This window comes from Stylophora pistillata, chromosome 1 (assembly GCF_964205215.1).
Source record: "Stylophora pistillata chromosome 1, jaStyPist1.2, whole genome shotgun sequence".
Taxonomy (NCBI): Eukaryota; Metazoa; Cnidaria; class Anthozoa; order Scleractinia; family Pocilloporidae; genus Stylophora; species Stylophora pistillata.
The window spans coordinates 50,592,279-50,612,787 of NC_142519.1; the positions used below are offsets into that span (position 1 = coordinate 50,592,279).

A 20,509-nucleotide genomic window follows, 5' to 3' on the forward strand; every position below is an offset into this window, starting at 1 on the left:
TTTATCGCTTTTTATATATAGGCGGTTGAGTGGTAATCAGCTGGAAAAGCTGCCTCGAAACATTCTTCAAGAAATGTCCACATTAGAGGAAGTGTAAGTATAAATTTTGGGATTTGTTTTCAAAAATTCCCCGTCAACGTTAATATTGCTTTCCTCTGTATTGCATTTGTGATCTATTGCTCTCAAGCAGCTCAAAATATGGTTTTATACACCTCTCGTTCTTGATTTATTTATTGGAGCCACTAGTTAACCAGTCGGACATGGAGTTTGATCAGTATTGTGTGAGTAGTTCAAAAACAGGACGTTCCAAAGTTAGAGAATGTCACAATGAAGTTTTACTTCCGTTGTTGACAAAAAAGGTGCCACTCTCGCGAACGAAAAGTTGCACTTTCTTCCTTTGCATTAAATGAAAAGAGAATATATCTTTATTGAAACGCAGACACAGGTTTGACGAATTCTAAAAAAAGCAAAACAGAGAAATTACCCTTAAAAAACTTGTCGACACATTTTTGCTCTCATTTTGTACGTTTTCATGCTTACTCAAAATGCCTGCTTGTAATTTTGCATAATGAAAGGAGACTTAAAAAAATCAAATCGTAAATTTAATAATGACATATGCATGGGGTTGTTTTTTGCTCTGGGTCACGTGACATTGGGTGTGTCCAGATGACTTCACCAGCTTGCTGACGCTCACTTCTGTAAACAATTGTGCAAAGCTAATCCAATAGAAAAAAAAATTTCGATTTATAGCCAACTGAATCCACTTTCTCCCTTATTCGAGAAGCAAACATTATACGCAATGCTTGCATCTTTACTCGCTAAAATGAAAATAAATACTACGCAACTCGGAAATCATCCGTCTGCCTTAGAACTTTCTTAAACCATCGAATAACGTGCATCTATTTATCGAACGTAACAAAAACCCAAAAAAATTGGACAGGGAAATTTGAATGTTTCCCAGAGAGGGAGTTTTCAGGTTTTCAAAGATTACTACAACTGATTACTAAGACTGCTTAATGAACTACCTCTGCCTAAGCTCTATAAGATAAGAATTTCGGCAGAAAAGAAGGTCATCCAAGACAGAAATGACAGAATTCCACATAGCCCTTGGAAATGTAGTTTGTTAACTGAATGTTTGTTTGTTTATTTTTTTCTCGCTGGCAAACATCTCATTCTCCAAACACGTTTCTTCAGGGACTTGTCCTACAATCAGTTGCAGAGTTTGCCACGAGAGATACTAAGCAGTAATACTAAACTAAAAGTACTGTAAGTAGGACTTTTCTATGTACAAAAAAAAAAACCTTTACAGGTCAGTGTTAACATTCATACGTGGTGATCCAAACCAGTTGAGAATATCGCTCATTTCTACCTTTCTCGTACAGAGTTTGCTCATTTGGAAATTACTGAGTAAAGTGTTATTTGAATGATAGATGTCATAATACAATGAAAGGTCTCCCTCCCATTATTGTCGTAACAGAAGGTTTCTCATTTTTAAGGATGGAATAAATATGTCCTTTGAGTCCAGTTTCTGCATATTGGAGATTCTTGGTCATAATTGATATTTTTAAAGACGCTTAAAAAGCTTTTCAATTCCCTTATTTAGTAACAAAATTACTAGCATGTTATTATCAGCTAGCCGATTTGGCTCACATTACAGAAATTTTTGGGGGTGGAACTTTCCCACCTTCCAAGGAAAATTTGTGTTCTTAAATGTTAGCTAACCAGTTTTTCTCAAAGGGACTTGTCAAACAACAAAATTCAGCGTCTTCCGGAAGATGTTTTTGGCAACCTTACTCGGTTGAAAAGGCTGTAAGTGGCATTTTGTACGCCTTTACAGCGAGTGAAACCGTACAATTCTTTTAAGAGATTTTAGTAAACCCTTGCATTGCGGCCATTGCAAATAGAATGCTATTACAATAAACACATCAACGTAAACTACTGCATGCGCTTCACTAGCTTCAGTATATAACGGAGTGGGGAGAGGTTGAAACCTCTCCGCCCCGGTATGTAATGCTAACTTTAGTGGATGTGGTCACCAATAGCAGTGAAAAGAAAATATAGATGAAAAAAGTGAGATTGACTGTCTCGTTTAACGCTTTTCTCCACTTGACTTGTGACTTAATTTTTTTTTTCAAGCGATCAGGGAAGGTTTCCATTATTACAGCCCAACTGCTACAAGATTGATTTGCGATATGAGCAACAGTTCGAATTCATAGCTTCGATGCACCAACACTGAGAAGTGAATTCCTGTCATGATATGTAAACGACCATTTAAACAGCAGAATTACAAATAACACCTTTTTTTTACATTCTCAAGTCCGGGAATAAAAGGTTTAGCTACTCAGCTAAAATAAAAATAAACAGTTAAGTTTTAATGTCAATTCACGAGGTCCCTATTGGGATAAAAAACTCTCCGAGAGTCTCAAATACTAACGCAGTTAAGCTGCTTTTCAGCTTTTTCCCTTTTGTTTTTTCTTTTTAAGCTTTCTCTCCAATAACAGACTTCAGCGTTTGCCAAAGTTAAAAAATCTCTCCGAGATAGAAACATTGTAAGTGATTTGTATTTGTAACAAAAACTAGTTCAGTGCGTGTCTTGTTTAATGGGCAGAAATGAAAAGAGAGCTTTTGGTAAAAACAGAGAATCAGAGTGCCGACCCATTACTTCTCTGACATTCTCAGACCTAATTAAAAGCTGGTTTAAGGATTTTAATCGAAAAATAGACAGTAACTTTTAAAAAAGATGCAGAAAATAAGAATCATTAATTATCATATTTGTTGAGATAACGCACATGTGAAGGATATCGCATGGCCGCGCGAAGATGCGAACTTTCTCTTCGAGTTTTGAAAGATACTTTTCAACACAAGACGATAAATTTCGTATCTCTCAGCGGCCATGTAATATTCATTATATTAACACCAATAAAAACCTAATAATTTCCCTTTAGCTGCAAAAAGGTGCACTTTATTACGGAACTTTTGTAACAGCGGTATTTTTACTTGTGAAGATAAAGTGTTACTTTCACTGTGCGCGAAAGCTCGCCAGGTATTTCATTAGTGTTTATATACCAAAATATAAGACCACACACTACTTCATTGACGCCTTCCCATGAGACAAAAAGCGATATATGATAATGATGACGATGTTCAAAATCGTAACAAAGAAAAAAACAACACGGTTAATCAAGTGGGTTTATAGTTATCACAAAACATTTGGGTTCACGACTCCTCAAAACCTCTTCGAGAAAACGTCTACTAGATATTAGAGAATCTTTTCAAAATCTAAATTGAGGTGGAGTGATAATCAGGACACAAAGCCTATAATTTTCAAGTTTTTTCTAGCAACAAAGGGTGTTCAAAAGCTTTGAATTCCGTATTTCTATAAGAAATGTAAATACAAGCTTTTACTTGATCGCAAAATTAACCAGGCAAAAAACCGGCTGGCTGTTTTACACCGGCTAAACGACGATGTACACCCTGCATATATACCATCGCTAAGCCATTACTTAACCGGCGGTCAGAACAATCAGTGCAAGCGCGATGTGATCAAAATGTCCTCGTCCCGGTAAGAGCAGTCTTAGGCAGTCTGACGATGCTTTTTAATGAAGTTTTGGACAACTTTGACGAGCAGTAAAACAGTTTGAGGAAGAACAAGGAACAAACACTTTAAGGAACGTTTATATGAGGTGAATAAACGATATAAATAATCATCGCTGATCCCGACGATAAACATTTATGTGCCCATGAAATTATTTAAATTTATATTTTCTGTTAAATAGTGATACAGAGCGTCTCGTGCATTTCATTTATCGCGTAGATACATGGAGAAAAACAGCCTCGTAACCCTGTCACCGGATCAGTTCCAAGGCCTGTCCAAAGTGAGAGACCTGTAAGTAAAACCTACCAATTTTATATGAACAGAATGGCGAACGGAAATTATGTCTCTGCACTAGTAAAAATTCATGACCTTACACGAGATGTCTGATCATCTGAAATCAATGTTCATTAGCGGCTGTCTTATTTTTTGGTTCATTTAAATATTCTGTTAGAGGATGTGCGGTTGCAAAAGAAAAAAAACATATACTCGAGGAATAAGTAACCTAATAAATTATAAGTTAAATTGTATCCGTGGCGTGATGCAAAGGGTGAGCAGACTAATTCCCTGACCCACTTTTGCTCAAGGTTTTGTTGAATTACTCAAACTAGTGTGCTTTAGCTGGCTTAGATTCAAACACCTTGGAGGTTACCAGGATCACGTATGACGTTGCTCGAGTTTGAAGTTGCTATATCATCCAGGATAGCAAGTGCCAACTCGGATCTCATTGGCAAGATTTTACATGTCAGAAAAAAAATAAGACAATTACTAAAAGAATGTAGAAGTTCTTTCCCGTACATAAATCAGCGCGTACGCATACTGGAATTAAGCAAGGCAACCGCTATCTACCATTACCTAATTTTTAAAGTGATCTTTAGCAATCTTCTTCTCAGCGTCACGCAGTTTCTAAATATATCTTTGTGATAAGACATGGTAGAGTCGATAAAGGAATTAGAAGATTGTTTGCAACTAGAGTTTTCTGTACTTTAGGTCACGGTGATAATGATTTGTCTTCTTTGTCGTTTAAGGGCTGTTTATGAAAACAATATTCAGTACCTGCCGCGTGGAGTTTTTAAAGGCTTAACAAACCTGCAGTCTATGTAAGTCTATTTCTCATTAGCATTTTTAATCGAAGTTAGTGAAGCACTGCAAAACTGGGGTCTTGTGAGAGCGCAGTCGTCCGCATGTTCTGCATCTCCGTCATTTGAGAAGGTTGTGTCAAAAATTATACACGAGTGACCACGATTGACAGCGAACGACCACGAGCGACCATTAACAACCAAAATTGACCACAAGTGGCTACACGTGATCTAGGGCAAGAAGTTATAAATTTGGTTGACATCATAATTTCATTATAATCAGGTGACTTAATCCAAAAACTTGGGATTTCAACGTTGATAAGCCATATTCCCGGAGACTGACATATGCAAACAATGTATCACTTCCTTCATCGGAAGGGTAGTTCCCAGAGCTACTTCGCTGTCAAGAATTGTCATGTAATGAGCCCGTTTCCGCCCAGAGGCAGAGGGAAGGAACTTAGGGAAATGAATTGAAAAAAAACGAGCAATAAATACCAAAAATACGTAAAATGTAAAACAAAAGATAAAAACAAAACAACAAAAAAGCAAAAATGAAAAGTTGACAGAGAAGAGTGACGAGTTATTGATACCGGATAAAAGGCTCGTGTGGCGGGAAGTAGGAGAGTGACACCATTCCTCCCTTCCTCTGTTTACTGCTTAGTAGTTACTCTTAATCATACGAGTAATTAGTGGCAAGAAGTTATCATTCGTGGTCGCTCATAGACAATCGTGCTCACTTGTGGTCACTCTTGGTAACGCGTGGTCACTCGTGCTCACTCACAATCAATTATCCTGCTTTTTATTTTATCTAAATTCATGTTTTCATGTTTGTCATTAACGAGTTATCCTTTCCTTCTATCGTCATTTACAGGAGCTTTTATTTCAACAAAATCCGCAAAGTGAGCAACGAGCAATTCAAAGATATCGCGCCAAGCATTCGATTCCTGTGAGTATGAAACAACTGCAATTACTCAATGTGTACGTGGGATTGTAAGCTTCACGGAGAGTGAATTCCAAACTCTAGGGAGACAATGCCTTTAACTCTCGGATTAGCGTCCCTTCCCCTATTTTTGCGGACAAGTAATCAAGTCAGCCAAATCATACAAGTTGAGAATTACGTTATTCAAGTTGCCCATAGATACCTCTACGAGTGTAAAGCTAAGGACGGGCTTTGAAATTTAATGCATAGTCTATACCATTAGTTACGAGCAAATTTTACACTCCTAAAACCAATCATGATCAGATCTGGCCACTGAAGAGCTTTCGGGAAAACAAAATGAGGGCTTCCTCTCAATTGAACGTCCCCTCTCGAGTAGATTACCGATGTAATATTGTATGTATGCACATTTCCATATAATAGGTATGTTTTACGTACTCAGTAACGAATTATTCGTATTCAGATATGTGTGACTTGGTTACTTGCTCTCTCGTCTTCTAAAATGCCTATTTTTCCCATTACTCAGGGTCCTAACTGTATGGGTATCAACGCAATTGAGGAAAATTTGTTCATTAACAATGGTATACCCTTCCATTCCTTCCACCCCTCTGAATCCCAGGGAGTCTAACGAAGTGTTAAGAGGTGAATTTTTGGGGGTGTGAGAACTGGGTGGAGCAAAGGAAAAGAAGAGAGCCCAAAAGCTTGAAAATACTTGGGCTTAAGACAGCAGCATCTTTATAACTTAGCGAGTGATGTTGAATTGAATGGCTTTCCTTTAATTTGCAGTTACTTCCATTACAACGAAATGCGAGAACTGCCGGCTGGTTTCTTCTCGAACATGAGAAATCTAATAACAGTGTAAGTCAGTGGAATGGTGTCTGGAGATGTTCAATTGAGAAATTTCATTGATCTGTATACAATAAGGCAGCATGTAGAGTATTACTATTACCCTTTCATTGTCTTAAATTCAGAATCGAAATGTTCTATTTTCTTCTCCTTTTGGGATTCATTTCAACTCTTTTTTATGAACCGTAGGACTGTAGACACCAACCTGATGTGTTGCCATTTGACGAAGGAGGACGCAGATTGCGACTTTGCTTATGTCGACAGCTTCGCCAGTTGTGAAACTATGTTCAGAGATCGAGCCCCTAGGATATGTCTCTGGGTTGTCGGAATTATGTCGTTGGTTGGTGCTGTGTTTGTCATCGTGTGGCGGTTGGTTTTTAAGGAGACAAAGGAGAAGAATAAGATACAGTCTATCATGTTAATACATTTGGCCGGGTCTGATGGACTGATGGGTATCTACCTTATCATAATAGGTGTGATGGATGCCATTTGGGCAGGGCAGTATTTCTTGCATGACTATACCTGGCGTTCAAGTTTGTCATGTCAGATAACAGGTGCCATTGCCGTGTTGTCAAGTGAGGTGTCTGTTATGACGATTTGTTTGATATCCGCCGACCGAGTTAAGAATATTCTGTTCCCCTATCATGGAAAGTCCCTTACAATCAAGGTTACGCACCTTCTGTGTTTTCTTATCTGGATTGTTGGTGGGTTAATTGCATTTATTCCCACGGTGGGCATCGACTACTTTGGTAGTCGCCAAAAAGGTCACCACTTTTATGGCAGATCAGTTGTATGTCTCCCATTGCAACTTTCTGCTGATAAGCCCTCAGGCTGGGAGTACTCTGTTGCCATGTTTGTTGGTTTAAACTTTACTCTTGTGTTCTTTGTCATTGTGGCCTATTCCATGATTATCTACAAATCCTGCACATCAAACCGGCGTCTGGCTCAGCAAGGGACCGAAAGAGAGAGGAAAATGAAAGCCAAGCAAAGGGCAGCCGATCTGAGGAGGGAGGCCTCGCTCGCCAAAAGAGTGTTCTTCATTGTTCTTACCGACTGTGTCTGCTGGCTGCCTATTGTGGTAATTGGATTGAGGTCTCTATTGGAAAAATCCTTCCTAACACCTGGTGACCTGGCAGTTTGGATCGCAGTCTTTGTTCTACCGGTTAACTCTGCCATCAATCCCATTCTCTACACTTTATCAACAAAACAGGTAGTAACACGCAACCTTCAAATCTTTACTGAAACTTCTTTCTGCTACTGGATCAGCTGAAATTAAAGGATACTTTCATAAATGTTTTGTTCTATGCTGTGAAGAATGTAAGCTGAACTAGTTTAAGCAAAAGCACTCCGTTTGGCACGAAGAAAATTTAGCGGGTTTTGACACTTGAATATTTTGTGAAGTATCTTTGATCTGCCAAAAAAAAGAAAATTCACGTAGACAAAACTCTTAAAAAAAAAAGAACGTCGCATAAACTTATTACCTTTACTTCAACGTGTCGTTTTGTCTTTTTTTTTTACAGTTCGTGTCATCCTTTTGAGTAGTAAGGTGTATTATAGAACTCAGGAAAATTTTCTAATAAATGGAAGGTGATATAACGAACTAACCAGTTAAAAGTTGTCAATATGATGCCCCTTCCCTGTTCGGTCATCTACAACGAAAAATATATTAGTGTCACTCGATATTAGATAAACCAGTCTTATTAAGCCGCTAAGCTTAGTTCCATAAACTAAAATACTAGGAGCTTCTTTTTTTTCTGTACATGTCTTCAATTGCGTAGCTAATGAAATATAAAGTTGTCTGTTTACAAGGTATAAAACTTCTGTTGAGGTGAAAAGATCTCACGGAAACAAAATGAGTCACAACCAACAAAAACGGTTTTGTTGTTTTCTGGATCTCACACCAGGCAATGGTGGCAAAGGACTCTGAGCATTTGAAACCTTCATGTCGATCATGTAAACAATAGACCTCACTCTCGGTGGGCTTACCAGCATAACATTCCACGCGAGATGTTGGGGAGACTTAAAAAAAGAGTTTTAAATCAGGAATCAAAAGCGAGGGATTTACTAAATTTTTGAGTTTTTTAGAGACATCCTAAGAGAGTTGTGTAGCTATTATTTTTCAAAACTAGTTTAGGATTGATCAGCTCAGGCAACGATAGGTGTTTCACCAATCAGCACGCATAGTATTTCAAATATTTTCTTTGCTTTTTGTTCTTGATGACTTACATTTAGGTACGACGTGTTTTGAACGCTAAATTCCAACAGTTCAGGAGCTATTTGATGGGAAAATGTATACGAACTCAGAACAATGAAGGTAAGATTATCGAAAACCATCCTTCGGAGATGAGGACAGTCATTTTGTTGTGCAGTAAAAATGTACGAAAGTTTATTTTAGGTCAAGTAATGTTTTGAACAGCTTTTATCTCTCGACCAGCCGTAGGTATGAGAGTTAGTTTCTCACTTGAACAAATGCGCAGGTACAACATTTTAAAAGGTACCTCTAATTAGTTTGATTTTCATCGGTTGAGGGTAGTACTGGAAAGAACTGCTCAGTGTCGGTTACAATGACTGACGTCTCGACAACCTGTGCGGAATTCGAAGTCATCATTAGAGTCCAGTGAGGAGTTGCAGGGTTAAGAGTTGTCTTCTGTGATGTCAGAGGTTAAATTGATTGTACAGTACTGGTCGTACAATTTTGTTTCACTCAATTCCATAAGTTCTGAAAATCTGATTGAGTTTTATTGCCACGCGATTACTTCCTGGCGACTGGACCTCTTTATGATTAGCCTAATAAATTACTATCTCTGATGATGCTGATTATTGCTTCATATATGAAACACCGATTTTACAATTATGAGGAATAAGGTTAAAAGCATTTGAACGTGTTAAATAAATGTCATCGCTGTTTCCAAAGGTCAAGAGGAGGGCATGGAAATGCAAGTCATCGAAAAAGGTAAGAAACATTTACTCAGCTCAAGAAAACGTGCGGGAAAGTCGCTTGATTTTTTTTGAATTGTTGGGGTAATTCGGCAACCCAAGATTACGGTAAGGCACATTTAGGGAGTGGGAACCATTAATTTCTTTTCCCTTCCAAACCCTTTTTTTCCCTAACGGAGAAATTTTTGCTTAGTTTGTCGCATTTTTGACATACAATCAATAGTAGCAATCACAAAGATGAAAGTTCCCTTATTGAGAGCAAATATGGCCAAAAATCGATTATTTTCGAAATGTCGTGGCAACAGCCAAAATTCGATTCGCCTCATATTCTCAAGTTAGATGGGCCTTACAAAGAAAAAATATACTGCTTGCTTTGTTTGGCTGAATATCGATTTATTTTCTAGAAAATCGATAGAGCTGAATTCAACCTAAATGTAACTGGGAAGAATAGTCAACACCTCCTGATAACGATTGTTTACAAATCGTATCTCGGGGTTTCTCTATACCTGTCCAATTTCGTTGAAAAGGAGGCTGTAATTACTTCGAGAGATTTTTGTTTAGATATATAGGATATATATATATTTATATATAAAGGAAAAAATAAAAAAAAATAAGTCTTCAACCGAACCGCGAACCAACTGTAAGCGGAAGGTTGCCGAAATGCATTTTACCGCTTTTGAAGAGACTGCCCCTAAATGATGTTTAGAACAAGTGAGACGTGCTGAAATGGATACCTGAGCTGTGTTCAACCGCTTGTCGTGTGTAACAAAATTTCGTTTCTCTGATTTTCTGATCTGGATGAAATACGGAGAGTTAGCTGGTTACTGTAAGTAATATTTGCCACTTTGACCCCAATTTGCGTGAAAACCAAGCTGAAGTACTTCGAATCAGGATGTAAAAGTTTTTCGTTTTCTTTCTGCAATGGACGGCTCAGTTGGCTGTTAAGGATTCCTTTTTACTTCCTTTTCTATAAAGTTCCTCTATACATCAAAGAAACTTATTACCAAGAACCTGTAGAAGCTTAGAGAAAAAGTACTTATAATGTAGTATTCTTCTGTTTTGGTCCTCCTTAATCACGGGCATGGTGGTATTTATCCTCTGTTCATTCATCCGTTTTTTCACTTAGGTTCTGCTGAGTTAATTGTTCAGCTTCAGAAGATGCAACTCGATGCAAGCAAAGTAAATGACAAGACAGACCTAAAAAATGAGTTGAAGAAAATTTCTTCAGACAAGGGCTTCAGAATTGTTGACAATGACGGATCAGGAAATTGCATGTTCTATGCTTTGTCTGATCAACTGGAAATTGCTATGAGAATCAAGATCAAGCACGACGAATTGAGACAAATGTTGGTCCAGTACCTCCGAAAAAACCCGGAGCTAGTAAGTTGATGTCTTACACTCTGGGTTAACCACTGTTAATTTAGGAGCACCATAAACATTAACTACCTCAGTGTCGGTGAAAATGATGAATAATCACCTTGCCTCTTTGCCTCGGTACATACCCACCCCTATTCACCTTTATTTCCACGAATGACAATGTACTATTTCTGGATTTATCGTGAAAACACTCTGTGTTGTTCAAGTGTTTTAGTATAGACCATGTCCGGGTCACGGATGAATTCACACCTCCTTGCGAAAACTAAAGGACTCTGTCTTGCGGAGAAAGGGCTAACACAAGGTTTTTTAAAAGTACTTCTCACTTGAATCTCCCACAGACGGGACAATCCCAATTGGATAACCTTGACTCTGGATAAGGCGGACGCTAGATGTACAGGAGTTGAGACTACAACGTCCAATGTAGATCTTTGTGTTCATTACTCTGATTGGTTATTATTGGTTCTTAACGTTGTTTAGTATCTCTTTGTTAATTCCTCATTCGATGACTCCTTCCAACATACTCAAACTGATCCAGTGTACCATTAACTTTACACTCTAAGTTTTTCTCTCTATTTTACTCTCCTCTCAGCCGAATGGAACAAATCTGTTTAACTTCGTCCATGGACATCAATCATGGACTGATTACTTAACGTACATGGAGCAAGATGGCGCTTGGGGTGACCATGTTTTTCTAAGTGCCGCTGCAAACCGCTACAAAGCTTGCATTCGTGTGGTCAGCGTCAGCAGTCTTAATGCTACTCACGATGTTATCTTACGGCCTCAATGTCCTGTTGACAAAAGCAGGACACTTGTGTTGGGACACATCCATGAAGTACACTATGTCAGCCTTCGCTCCACACAAGGTACAATTCTTTACATTACAATCAGGAAATGAAGTGTGTTTACGGTGATATTTTGTGTAATTATCTACATGGAAATAAAAAACGATGAACAAAAAATAAAAATAGGCGAATAAAATACAAACGTGGTGCGCTTGAACTGTCAGATAAAAATTTTTGCTTTGATGGAGTCAGATTGAGTGCTAAGTGGTTAGGGGTAGGAAAAGTTAATTTCCCACGCACGAGATCACTTGGGTGGGATGGGTGGGTGTTGGCCCTGAAAAGCCCTTCTGGGAGTGGTCAGTTAACCTACGTATGTATGTATGTATGTATGTATGTATGTAGGTATGTATGTAAGTGTTGGTTTTCTGTCTTTGATGAAGAGCATTTTAGAAATTAAACAATCCCGCTTCCGACGGCATTTCTTGAGGATGGCAAACTGGTCACGAAGATCTGTTTTCCTTAGATTGTGTACGTCTCGTAGGTGTTTACCAATAACAGAGTGCTTGTGCTCATTGATGCGCTGAAATAGGTGTCGGCACGTAAAGCCGACATAACCTGTGTCGCACAGATCACATTTGTATTCACAAACAACGCATTGTTCGTTAACAAGAGGTGGTTTGGGTTCCGTCACTTCGATCTCATCAGCAGTTTTCTTACTCGTAAACACTGGGCTCAAATAGCTGATAATTTTCTTCGCGAGATCGGAGAGCTGTCCTCGTACTTAGTCAACTGACCCTTGATCTTTAAATGGTATAATGATTCGAACGGGCTTCTTAACCTTAAGCGCTTGTTTTCAGTCTTGAGAAGCGATGAATCTGGTGATTGCACAGTTAATGAGTCTCTCAGGGTACTTAAGCTTGAGAAAGATCTCTTTGAGGTTGTCACATTCGGCAGCGAAAATGTCAGGTGAAGATGAGAGTCGATGTACACGATTTAACATAGTCTTTAGAAGAGATCGTTTATACCTATTGTCCACGTGGCTTTGGTAATGGAGAAGAAGACCTTTATCTGTTGTTTTCCTGTAGAACCATGTTCTAACTTGGCTACCCATCTTCATGAGTTCCATTCCGTTGAAAGGAAGTTTTCCATTGATTGCTACTTCCATGACGGTAAAGTTAAGTGTAGGGTGGGCTTTATTCAGCGTTTCAAGAAAGGCACTAGCAATTGGATTGTCCTGTACCACGGCTAAGGCGTCATACAAGTACCTTCTATAGAAATAGCGTAGTTTCCTTTCCCTTTGAAGCTTCTCCTCAATGGAACACATGAATGTATTTCCCACGAGCGGTCGTAGCGGTGATCCCATGGCTACACCATCTATTTATTCGTAGAGGCTGCCATTAAACTAGAAAAGTTAATGTTTTGTAGCCGCTCTTAGAAGGGCAACGAGATCATCTCAGCTGATGTTCAGGTTGTATGTCACATTGAACCAGTTCTCAGTGAAAACTTTGTTAGTGAGGATCTTTATTGTTTCTTCGAGGGGCACATTAGTGAAGAGAGAGGATACGTAATGTGATATAAAAAAGTCACACTCACTAAACCACACCTCCTTGATATCATCGGCAAACTGGAAGACATCAGTGATTCAGTATGTGTTAACCGAAAGCGGTTTTAGTTTCTCATCGAGCCAATTCGCAAGAGCATAATTATATGTGTTTGTGGCAGACAAGATTAGTCGCAAAGCCAATCGTTGTTTATGCGTCTTGGGCAGACCGTATAGGTGTGCCAGTCTCGAGCCTTTCTGGCAAATAGAATCAGCGATGTGTTTAGGAGGAAATTTTGAACCACGAACTCCAGATCTTTCTCTTTTCCAAGTAGAGGGTGATAATGTTGGGGTGGTCTACCCCTTGTACTTGGTCTTTCCAAGGATACTGGCTTAAATTTCGTTTCATCACTGATCGATGAACGCCACACTTAATAATCATACATAGTCAGATCTGTCCATGACGACAACACCTGACACCCAACACCTTTGTCCGGTTTCGAGATTTTGATATCATCCCTTTCGTTCAGTTGGTTGAGGGATCTTTGTAACGTTCCAGGCGGTCTTGGACTTTTCCGTTCACTGTAGTTAAATACAATAGACCGGATTGTGGCTGCGATCTACTCTTTTTTGTCGTCAGAGACAGAAAAGACTTTTTTTTTTTGACTCTTCCGTTCACTGTAGTTAAATACAATAGACCAGAGTGTGGCTGCGATCTACTCTTTTTTGTCGTCAGAGACAGAAAAGAGACTCAAGACCGAAAACAGGCGCTTGAGGTTGTTAAGCCCCGTTGGGGGGATTAAAAATCAACGGTCAGCCAACTTAGTACGAGGACAGCTCTCCGATCTCGCGAAGAAAATTAACAGCGATGTGTGCCCGGTGTTTACGAGCAAGAAACTGCTGATGAGATCAAAGTGACGGAACCCAAACCACCTCTTGTTGACGAACAATGCGTTGTTTATGAATACAAATGTGATCTGTGCGACGCAGATTATGTCGGCTCTGCGTGCCGACACCTATTTCAGCGCATCAACGAGTACAAGCACTCTTTCATTGGTAAACACCTACGAGACGTACACTATCTAAGGAACAAAGATCTTCGTGAACAAATTACCCTCCTCAAGAAATGCCGTCGGAAGTTGGATTGTTTAATTTATGAAATGCTGGTTATCAAAGACAGAAAACCAACACTTAACACTCAATCTGACTCCATAACAGCAAAATTTTTCATCGGGAAGTTTAAGCGCACCACGCTTGTATTTTATTCACCTATTTATATTTTTTGTTTATCGTTTCTTATTTCTTAATCATATGCATTGAGAGCTTCACACGTACTTTTCTATATAATGAACTCACAAAATTATCTACATCACCTAGGAAAGAGGGGGAGGCTCAATCGTTCTCTGGTATAAGCCGCCGTCAAATGATCACTGCCAATATGACCTGAATTTAACAAAGTACTGTCTTGTGAAAATGTTTGTTTGTAATTTCACCAAATACTATTCGGAACGAGTGCGGCTGACCGCCATATTTACTTCTGCGCGTATCAAAACAAACCAAAACGTACGCCGTTTCTTCTGTAGGCTTTGAACAAATCGGCCTTATGAAAGGGGGTTTTATTCCTTATTTATTTAGCTTTATATCTATTGCTATTTGGGGTAAATCTAAAGAGTCGTTTTTCGCCTCACTCCTTTTAAGTTCGAAGTTGTCGTTGTATTAAATAGTGGTGAGCCACGATTGCACACTTACTTTGTCTGCTAGTGTTGTGAACACCTTCGGCTTCCAAAAGCCAGATTTTCAGTCGATTATTTTGTTTAGCACACACTTAAATAACCGGTTACTTTTGACCCATTTTTGATCTTGCTAGAAAATGATCGGATAACTTCAATTAGATGGTGCAAATAAACAATCAGGAATTGCTCAAAATTTTCAGCTTCCAAAGCGGTATTTTGGTGGAATTCAGTTATCATGGATTTTCTCGAAAATAAATCGATATTCAGCCAAACAAAGACCCATCTAGCTTTGGAGTATGGGCGAAATTGATTTTTCAGCTGTTGCCACCAAATGTGTGACCCGTTGATAACATTCACTCTTAAGCACAGATATGCGGCGTCGTGTTTATAAATCAGATTAACTAATTGATAATAAATTGGAGGAGGCGGTGCGGCCGAGTGATTAAGGTGCTGGACTTGTAATCCGGTGTCCCGGGCTCGAGTTCTCCACCCTGCCATTTACTAGATTAGTTCTCGGCTGCTCCTAATTCAACTCTTCGGCTGCGCCCTATAAATAACCCATCGGTCTGCCTCCTGCCTGCGAGGATTTTTGAGCACCTAGTTAGTCTACATTGTAGCTGAAAAGCCCCTACGGAGGAGCTTTAACTAATGTATTTATTTATTCATTTATTTATCTACTTTATTAATCAAGTGAATAAGAAAGAGACAGGTATCTTTATCCAGTCGCAGGCTTGTGTAGTTCATGTTACTGAAGACGAAGTTCGGCTTAAGCTCCTTGAAAATAATGACTACTTCATGAGTGAATAACGCGGTTGTTGCTAACGTTTTTCTCTGCTTGTTTGTTCGTTTTTCGCCAGCTCAACATCAGGGAATGGAAATGAGAGTTATCGAAGAAGGTACGCACTTAATTCACCTCTCCACAGACTACAATAAATTTGAGAGCGCAACATCTGGTAGTCGAAAACCAAAAACGAAACCAATGAACACTGAGATATTCGTGTAACTTAAAAAGTTTGGGATGACCTTTTTTTTTCAATTTGCCATAATCTAAGGAACGTGTAAAAGGTTATTTGACCTCCAGTTTGAAGTTTACCTACCTCCATATTTTGAGCCAGTTTAATGACTGAAATTTTCCGCTGTATAAGTTTGATTTTACCTAAATTGATTCTCGTTTATTATCTAGAGAAGAAAAGACTCATAGACGAAGTCACCACTAACAATGCGTCTATTTTTATTATAAAAACAAATGGATTCCATGTTGCCGTGGGTCTGCTTTGAAATTGCTCATAGAAAACGTCAAAATGGGCTTGGAACATCCCAGACACACCCCGCTAAGCCCCGTATATCACATTTTGACGTCATCTGTTTTGACGAAGGTATGTTTTACCACTGAACTGACGCCCAGCAACATGGAATCTACTTGTTTGTTCGACAGTGAAAATTCTAGAAATAACGGTTTTAAGGTGTTAAAGAGAAAAGAGATATTCGGAAAGAGCAAAACCGGCGCGCAAATGATTAGGGATGGAGAAGTTACACGATGCGGTTACTAAATGTTGAAAGGAACGACATGGCTTATCCAGCGAACTAAAGCCACGAGAGGAAGAACTTCGTAAACTTATTCCCCTTTTTGTGTTTTCTTTGTTGAACACAGTACAAAATCAAGAAGAAACGGGGGGCGCTGACGATAGTGAGGACGAATCGCAAGAAGAACAAGGAGAGGGTGAGCAACATGCAGGATCAGGCGAAGACAATGAGGAACCCACTGAACCTCAGCAAACTGAACCTGAACAAGGCCAAGAACCAAAACAAGGCCAAGACGAACCTACTGAACAACGGCAAGTTGAACGAGAACAAGACGAAGAACCAAAACAAGGTCAAAAGGAAGCCAATGAACAGGAGCAAGTTGAATCTAAACGAGACGAAGAACCAAAAGATGACAACAAAGCACCCCCTACAAAGCAGGAAGTTGAACCAGATCAATCAAAGGGAAACAAAGATGTAAGTGAACAGCAGCCAAAAGAACAAGAGCTGAAAGAAGACCATGAAATACCTGGGCGGGAGCAAGCCGAAACTGCGGAAGAAGAGCCAAAAAGAGACAACCAGGAATTCAAACAGCAGCGCACTCAACAAGAAGAGAAAAAAGAACTTAAAGCCGACCATGGGCTAAAGGATGGTGCTAAAGAAGACGAGAAGTCCAAAGGAAATCAAAAGGAAGGTGAACAGCGACAAGAAGAAAATGAGCAAGATGAACAAGAACAAGGAAAGAAATATGAAGAAACTGAAAAGCAGCGCGTTGATTGTGATAGAGAGAACCGAGAAAAAGTCCATGATGATCCTAAACATGAAGAAAATGAACGAGACAAACCAAGAGGAATGTATGAGGAACCCAACCAAGAAACTTCAAAGCGAGGCAATCAGGACCCCCAACAACGGGGTAAGAAGTCTATGGAAAATGAGTCACCACGACACCAGCAGCTGATTATGGACGAAGGTATGTTTTACCACCCTCCGTTTCGGCTAAATTTAAAGTTTTGGAGAATTAATTTCTCGTTCATCAGGCTGGGTGGAGGAAATATTTCTTCTTTATTCCAAAACTCATAGTTTTACCTTTTTTATTAGGTAGCAATGTGTCATTGAGGTGTCTTGATAGCGAGTTACTGTTTTGTTCAACAGAACAAGATGAAGAAGATGATATGGTGCTGGACACACATTTGTAACCGGTAGCACTGACTTATCAAGTCCTTTTAGTTCTAATCATTGTGATAGAAGTAGAAAGATAGCATACTGTTATGTCATAAAAATAATACATTTACTTAATCAAAAACGCTTTCAGAGCCAGATAAGATAAGAAAAGTTTCAAAGCAACTAGTGCGAACCTGGAATGTTTGCTTTCATTGATTGATCGTCCAGGTTGTCCGAAAGGGAGTGAGTGTGGTATGCGGAATAAGATCTCTTGAAGGCATGCTTACGGTTTTATCGTGCTCCAGTGTTGTCAGAAGTTTCAATAACTTATTTTATTTCAATATTATTAGGTTTACAAGTACTTACAGACACGACTTAGCTATTAACTCAGCATTCAGTTGCATACATTACTCATTATTGACTTCAGCCCTAGTGTATTATTTTCTAGGTGGCTTCTTTGTTATGACCATGTTAAGCCACTAATCGTATTTACACGTGTATTGAATGCACAGGTCAGATAATGCATGTTCATCAGTCTGTCTCATTTACTTACAATTGTTGTTAATGTATGACTTAAGTTGATTTTGTAGGAGCTTGAACAAAAATGACAAAACAAATGTATTGCAAAAGTGTAATCCAAGTGAGGATCTTATCAAAAGTGTTAAATGTTCTTGCCTTATTAAAAGAAATAATGATAATATATCATCCCTCACTTCTTTTGTTATCTAATAGTTCAACCATCCTGGAGTTCAATATAGTTTAAAGAATATCTCATAGCTGAAACGTCACCTGGAAAACATTTCAGTTGATGTAGGATTGTTTTCGGACATGGTGTCGCTTCTAGCACCAAGCTTCCACTCCTACTCTCCCCGTTAAGTTTCAATAGCCTTCCATTCCTCCTTAGGTACAAATATTTAGAATTAGTTTAGAATTTTTTTTTTGGCGGTTATGGATAGTTAGTACTTGAACTAGTCTCCCGGATATTCTCCCTCTCGAATCAAACCATCAGTTGAAAAACCTCTTATGTCCAATACACAAAAACAGATTCTAACGGTTTTCTGTTGAAATAGGCAAGTCTGAACGCGAGATAGAAGCCGTGAATCGGTAGAAATAAGACATTTGGAGATCGAGACATCGGTCCTTTTATCAGCTGGCTGGGGGTGGGGGGGGGGGTGTCTTTTATTTTGGTTATGTTACAATAAAATTGTCCTAACCTCGACTAAGGCTCTGTAGCCACCCCTTCCCCCTATTGGTAATTATGATCATCACGACCCTCACACCTTCCCCTAATGGTGGCCATGTCAAACTACCAATATAAAAAATCTGTACGGCTTATTGCTCTGACAAGGACATAGGTGAGGAGTTCATTATTTTTCAATTTTTTTTTCAACAAGCTTTGTTGAAACTAAAATGCAGTTCCAAATAACTTTTCCTGGAACTTTCTGAGGAAGGTTTTTTGCTGTAAAATAAGTGCGACGGCCTACCTATTTTCTATTTCTTGCGTTCCCTTGCTTTTTCACAAGCATGAATACATAGAGTCAATATTTTTCGTGCTTTTTCAGTCAGAGACTGGAATCACTTGTTTGCTAGCGTCCCCTTACTTGAATTCAGTTTTCTTCGTTTACCGAGTCTTCAAGAGCTTGAACAAAAATGTGTTCGTTACAAAGTAATTCCAACGCCAGAAACAAAATGAATCAAATGTCATTATGAAATTTGACTTCTTCAATGAAGTAATAAGACATTTCTCTCGACAAAGTACTCGAAGCCCAGGCAATTTAAAGCAAACACTAGTAGAATAATCATTTGGTCAGTTAGAAGAGCACACATAGTGATCACAGACACATTCTGACAAGCACCACAGAAAACAGGGCAGTCCGTGAACATTGTTTCAGAGTAGCTATGACCTTAACATTGCACAAAATGATGCTGAGGTAAACATTCTAAGGTACCCCGGGTAAGAGGATATTTGTAAAAATCCATTGAAAACAGTGAAGATGGACAGTATCGACGCTCTAGTCAAGTCGATAAGTTTACCCGGGGTACCTTAGTATGTGTGAAGGGTTGGTGTTCGAAGACTTTGAGAAGGACCCGTTGAGAGAGATTTGACTAAGGTCCAGGTTGACTGCGCATTAACGGTCTCTTAGCTGCACAAGATGTTCCTTCCACGCATTAGAAGAATTCAGAACGGCCGTTAATATTGAAATTCTCGCTGGATTGGTTGCTCGACAAACCAACTTTTGTGGGATTTTTTTTGGTGAACTTAAAGGGCAACTATTTGGCTTTTGGTACTGCCAAGTTTTGATTGGAGGGAAAGTATTTAAGTGTTGTTTTCGATCGATTTTGGCGAGCATGTGTCAACAGAAGTTTCCGACCTTCCCGTATTTTGTGCACGGTGATTTAGGGCGTCAAGCTAAAACACATCAAAACGGCCTCAAATCGCGAGGAGAACAACACAGACTACTCTCTATGAAGGTAAGACTTTATTTCTTTGGTTATTTCACACAACTTTACATTTACGGAGCTCAAAAGCAAGTCCAACTAAACCACTATACAAACTCTTTAATAATCCACTGTGAGAGAGCCTGTGACAGAGCTTGGACCACCTGTGGTCACATGAAAGCAGTTTCTGGAATATTACAGACCATAGTTAATCGAGGGGACTGGTTATGAAACCCGGAAAACCTCAAAGGATTAACTATGTACAGACTAAAGGCAATTCTTGAAAAGTCTGGGGCTGCGTGACAAATTCAGTGAAAATAATTCGATCCTCGTCACAGTATTAAAAAGAATGAAAGCAGCCGGGTAGTTTACAAATTTTTTTTCTCGTGTTCCTCCAACATCTCTAGTGGTTTATTAGCGGGTAAGTTGATAGAAAGTGCGTTTCATTGCTTTTATGAGATGAATATGGGTGACGTTTGTCGAAGCGGATGATAAATTTCACCTTGTTTAGTGATCTAGTCGCTGATTCTCATGAAACCCATCAAAAATTGCGCCATAAAAAATC

General features: G+C 39.1%; 1 protein-coding gene and 2 pseudogenes across 2 annotated transcripts in view; 1 reads left to right on the forward strand and 2 right to left on the reverse strand.

The window, feature by feature from the left end:
- LOC148742938 (delta-1-pyrroline-5-carboxylate synthase-like) overlaps positions 1-20,509 on the reverse strand; it is a 595,352-nt pseudogene that overhangs the window by 348,198 nt on the left and 226,645 nt on the right. The gene's annotated exons all lie outside the window — the stretch shown is intronic.
- LOC148742952 (uncharacterized) lies at positions 3,819-18,205 on the forward strand. Its single transcript, XM_088749211.1, has 12 exons — positions 3,819-3,886; positions 4,621-4,692; positions 5,543-5,617; positions 6,395-6,466; positions 6,644-7,664; positions 8,687-8,768; positions 9,369-9,407; positions 10,518-10,771; positions 11,358-11,631; positions 15,681-15,719; positions 16,475-17,314; positions 17,497-18,205. Exons 1-12 carry the CDS (start codon positions 3,819-3,821, stop codon positions 17,538-17,540), a joined length of 2,880 nt encoding a protein of 959 aa, XP_088605337.1. The 3' UTR covers positions 17,541-18,205.
- LOC148742953 (uncharacterized) lies at positions 11,771-12,913 on the reverse strand (annotated as a pseudogene).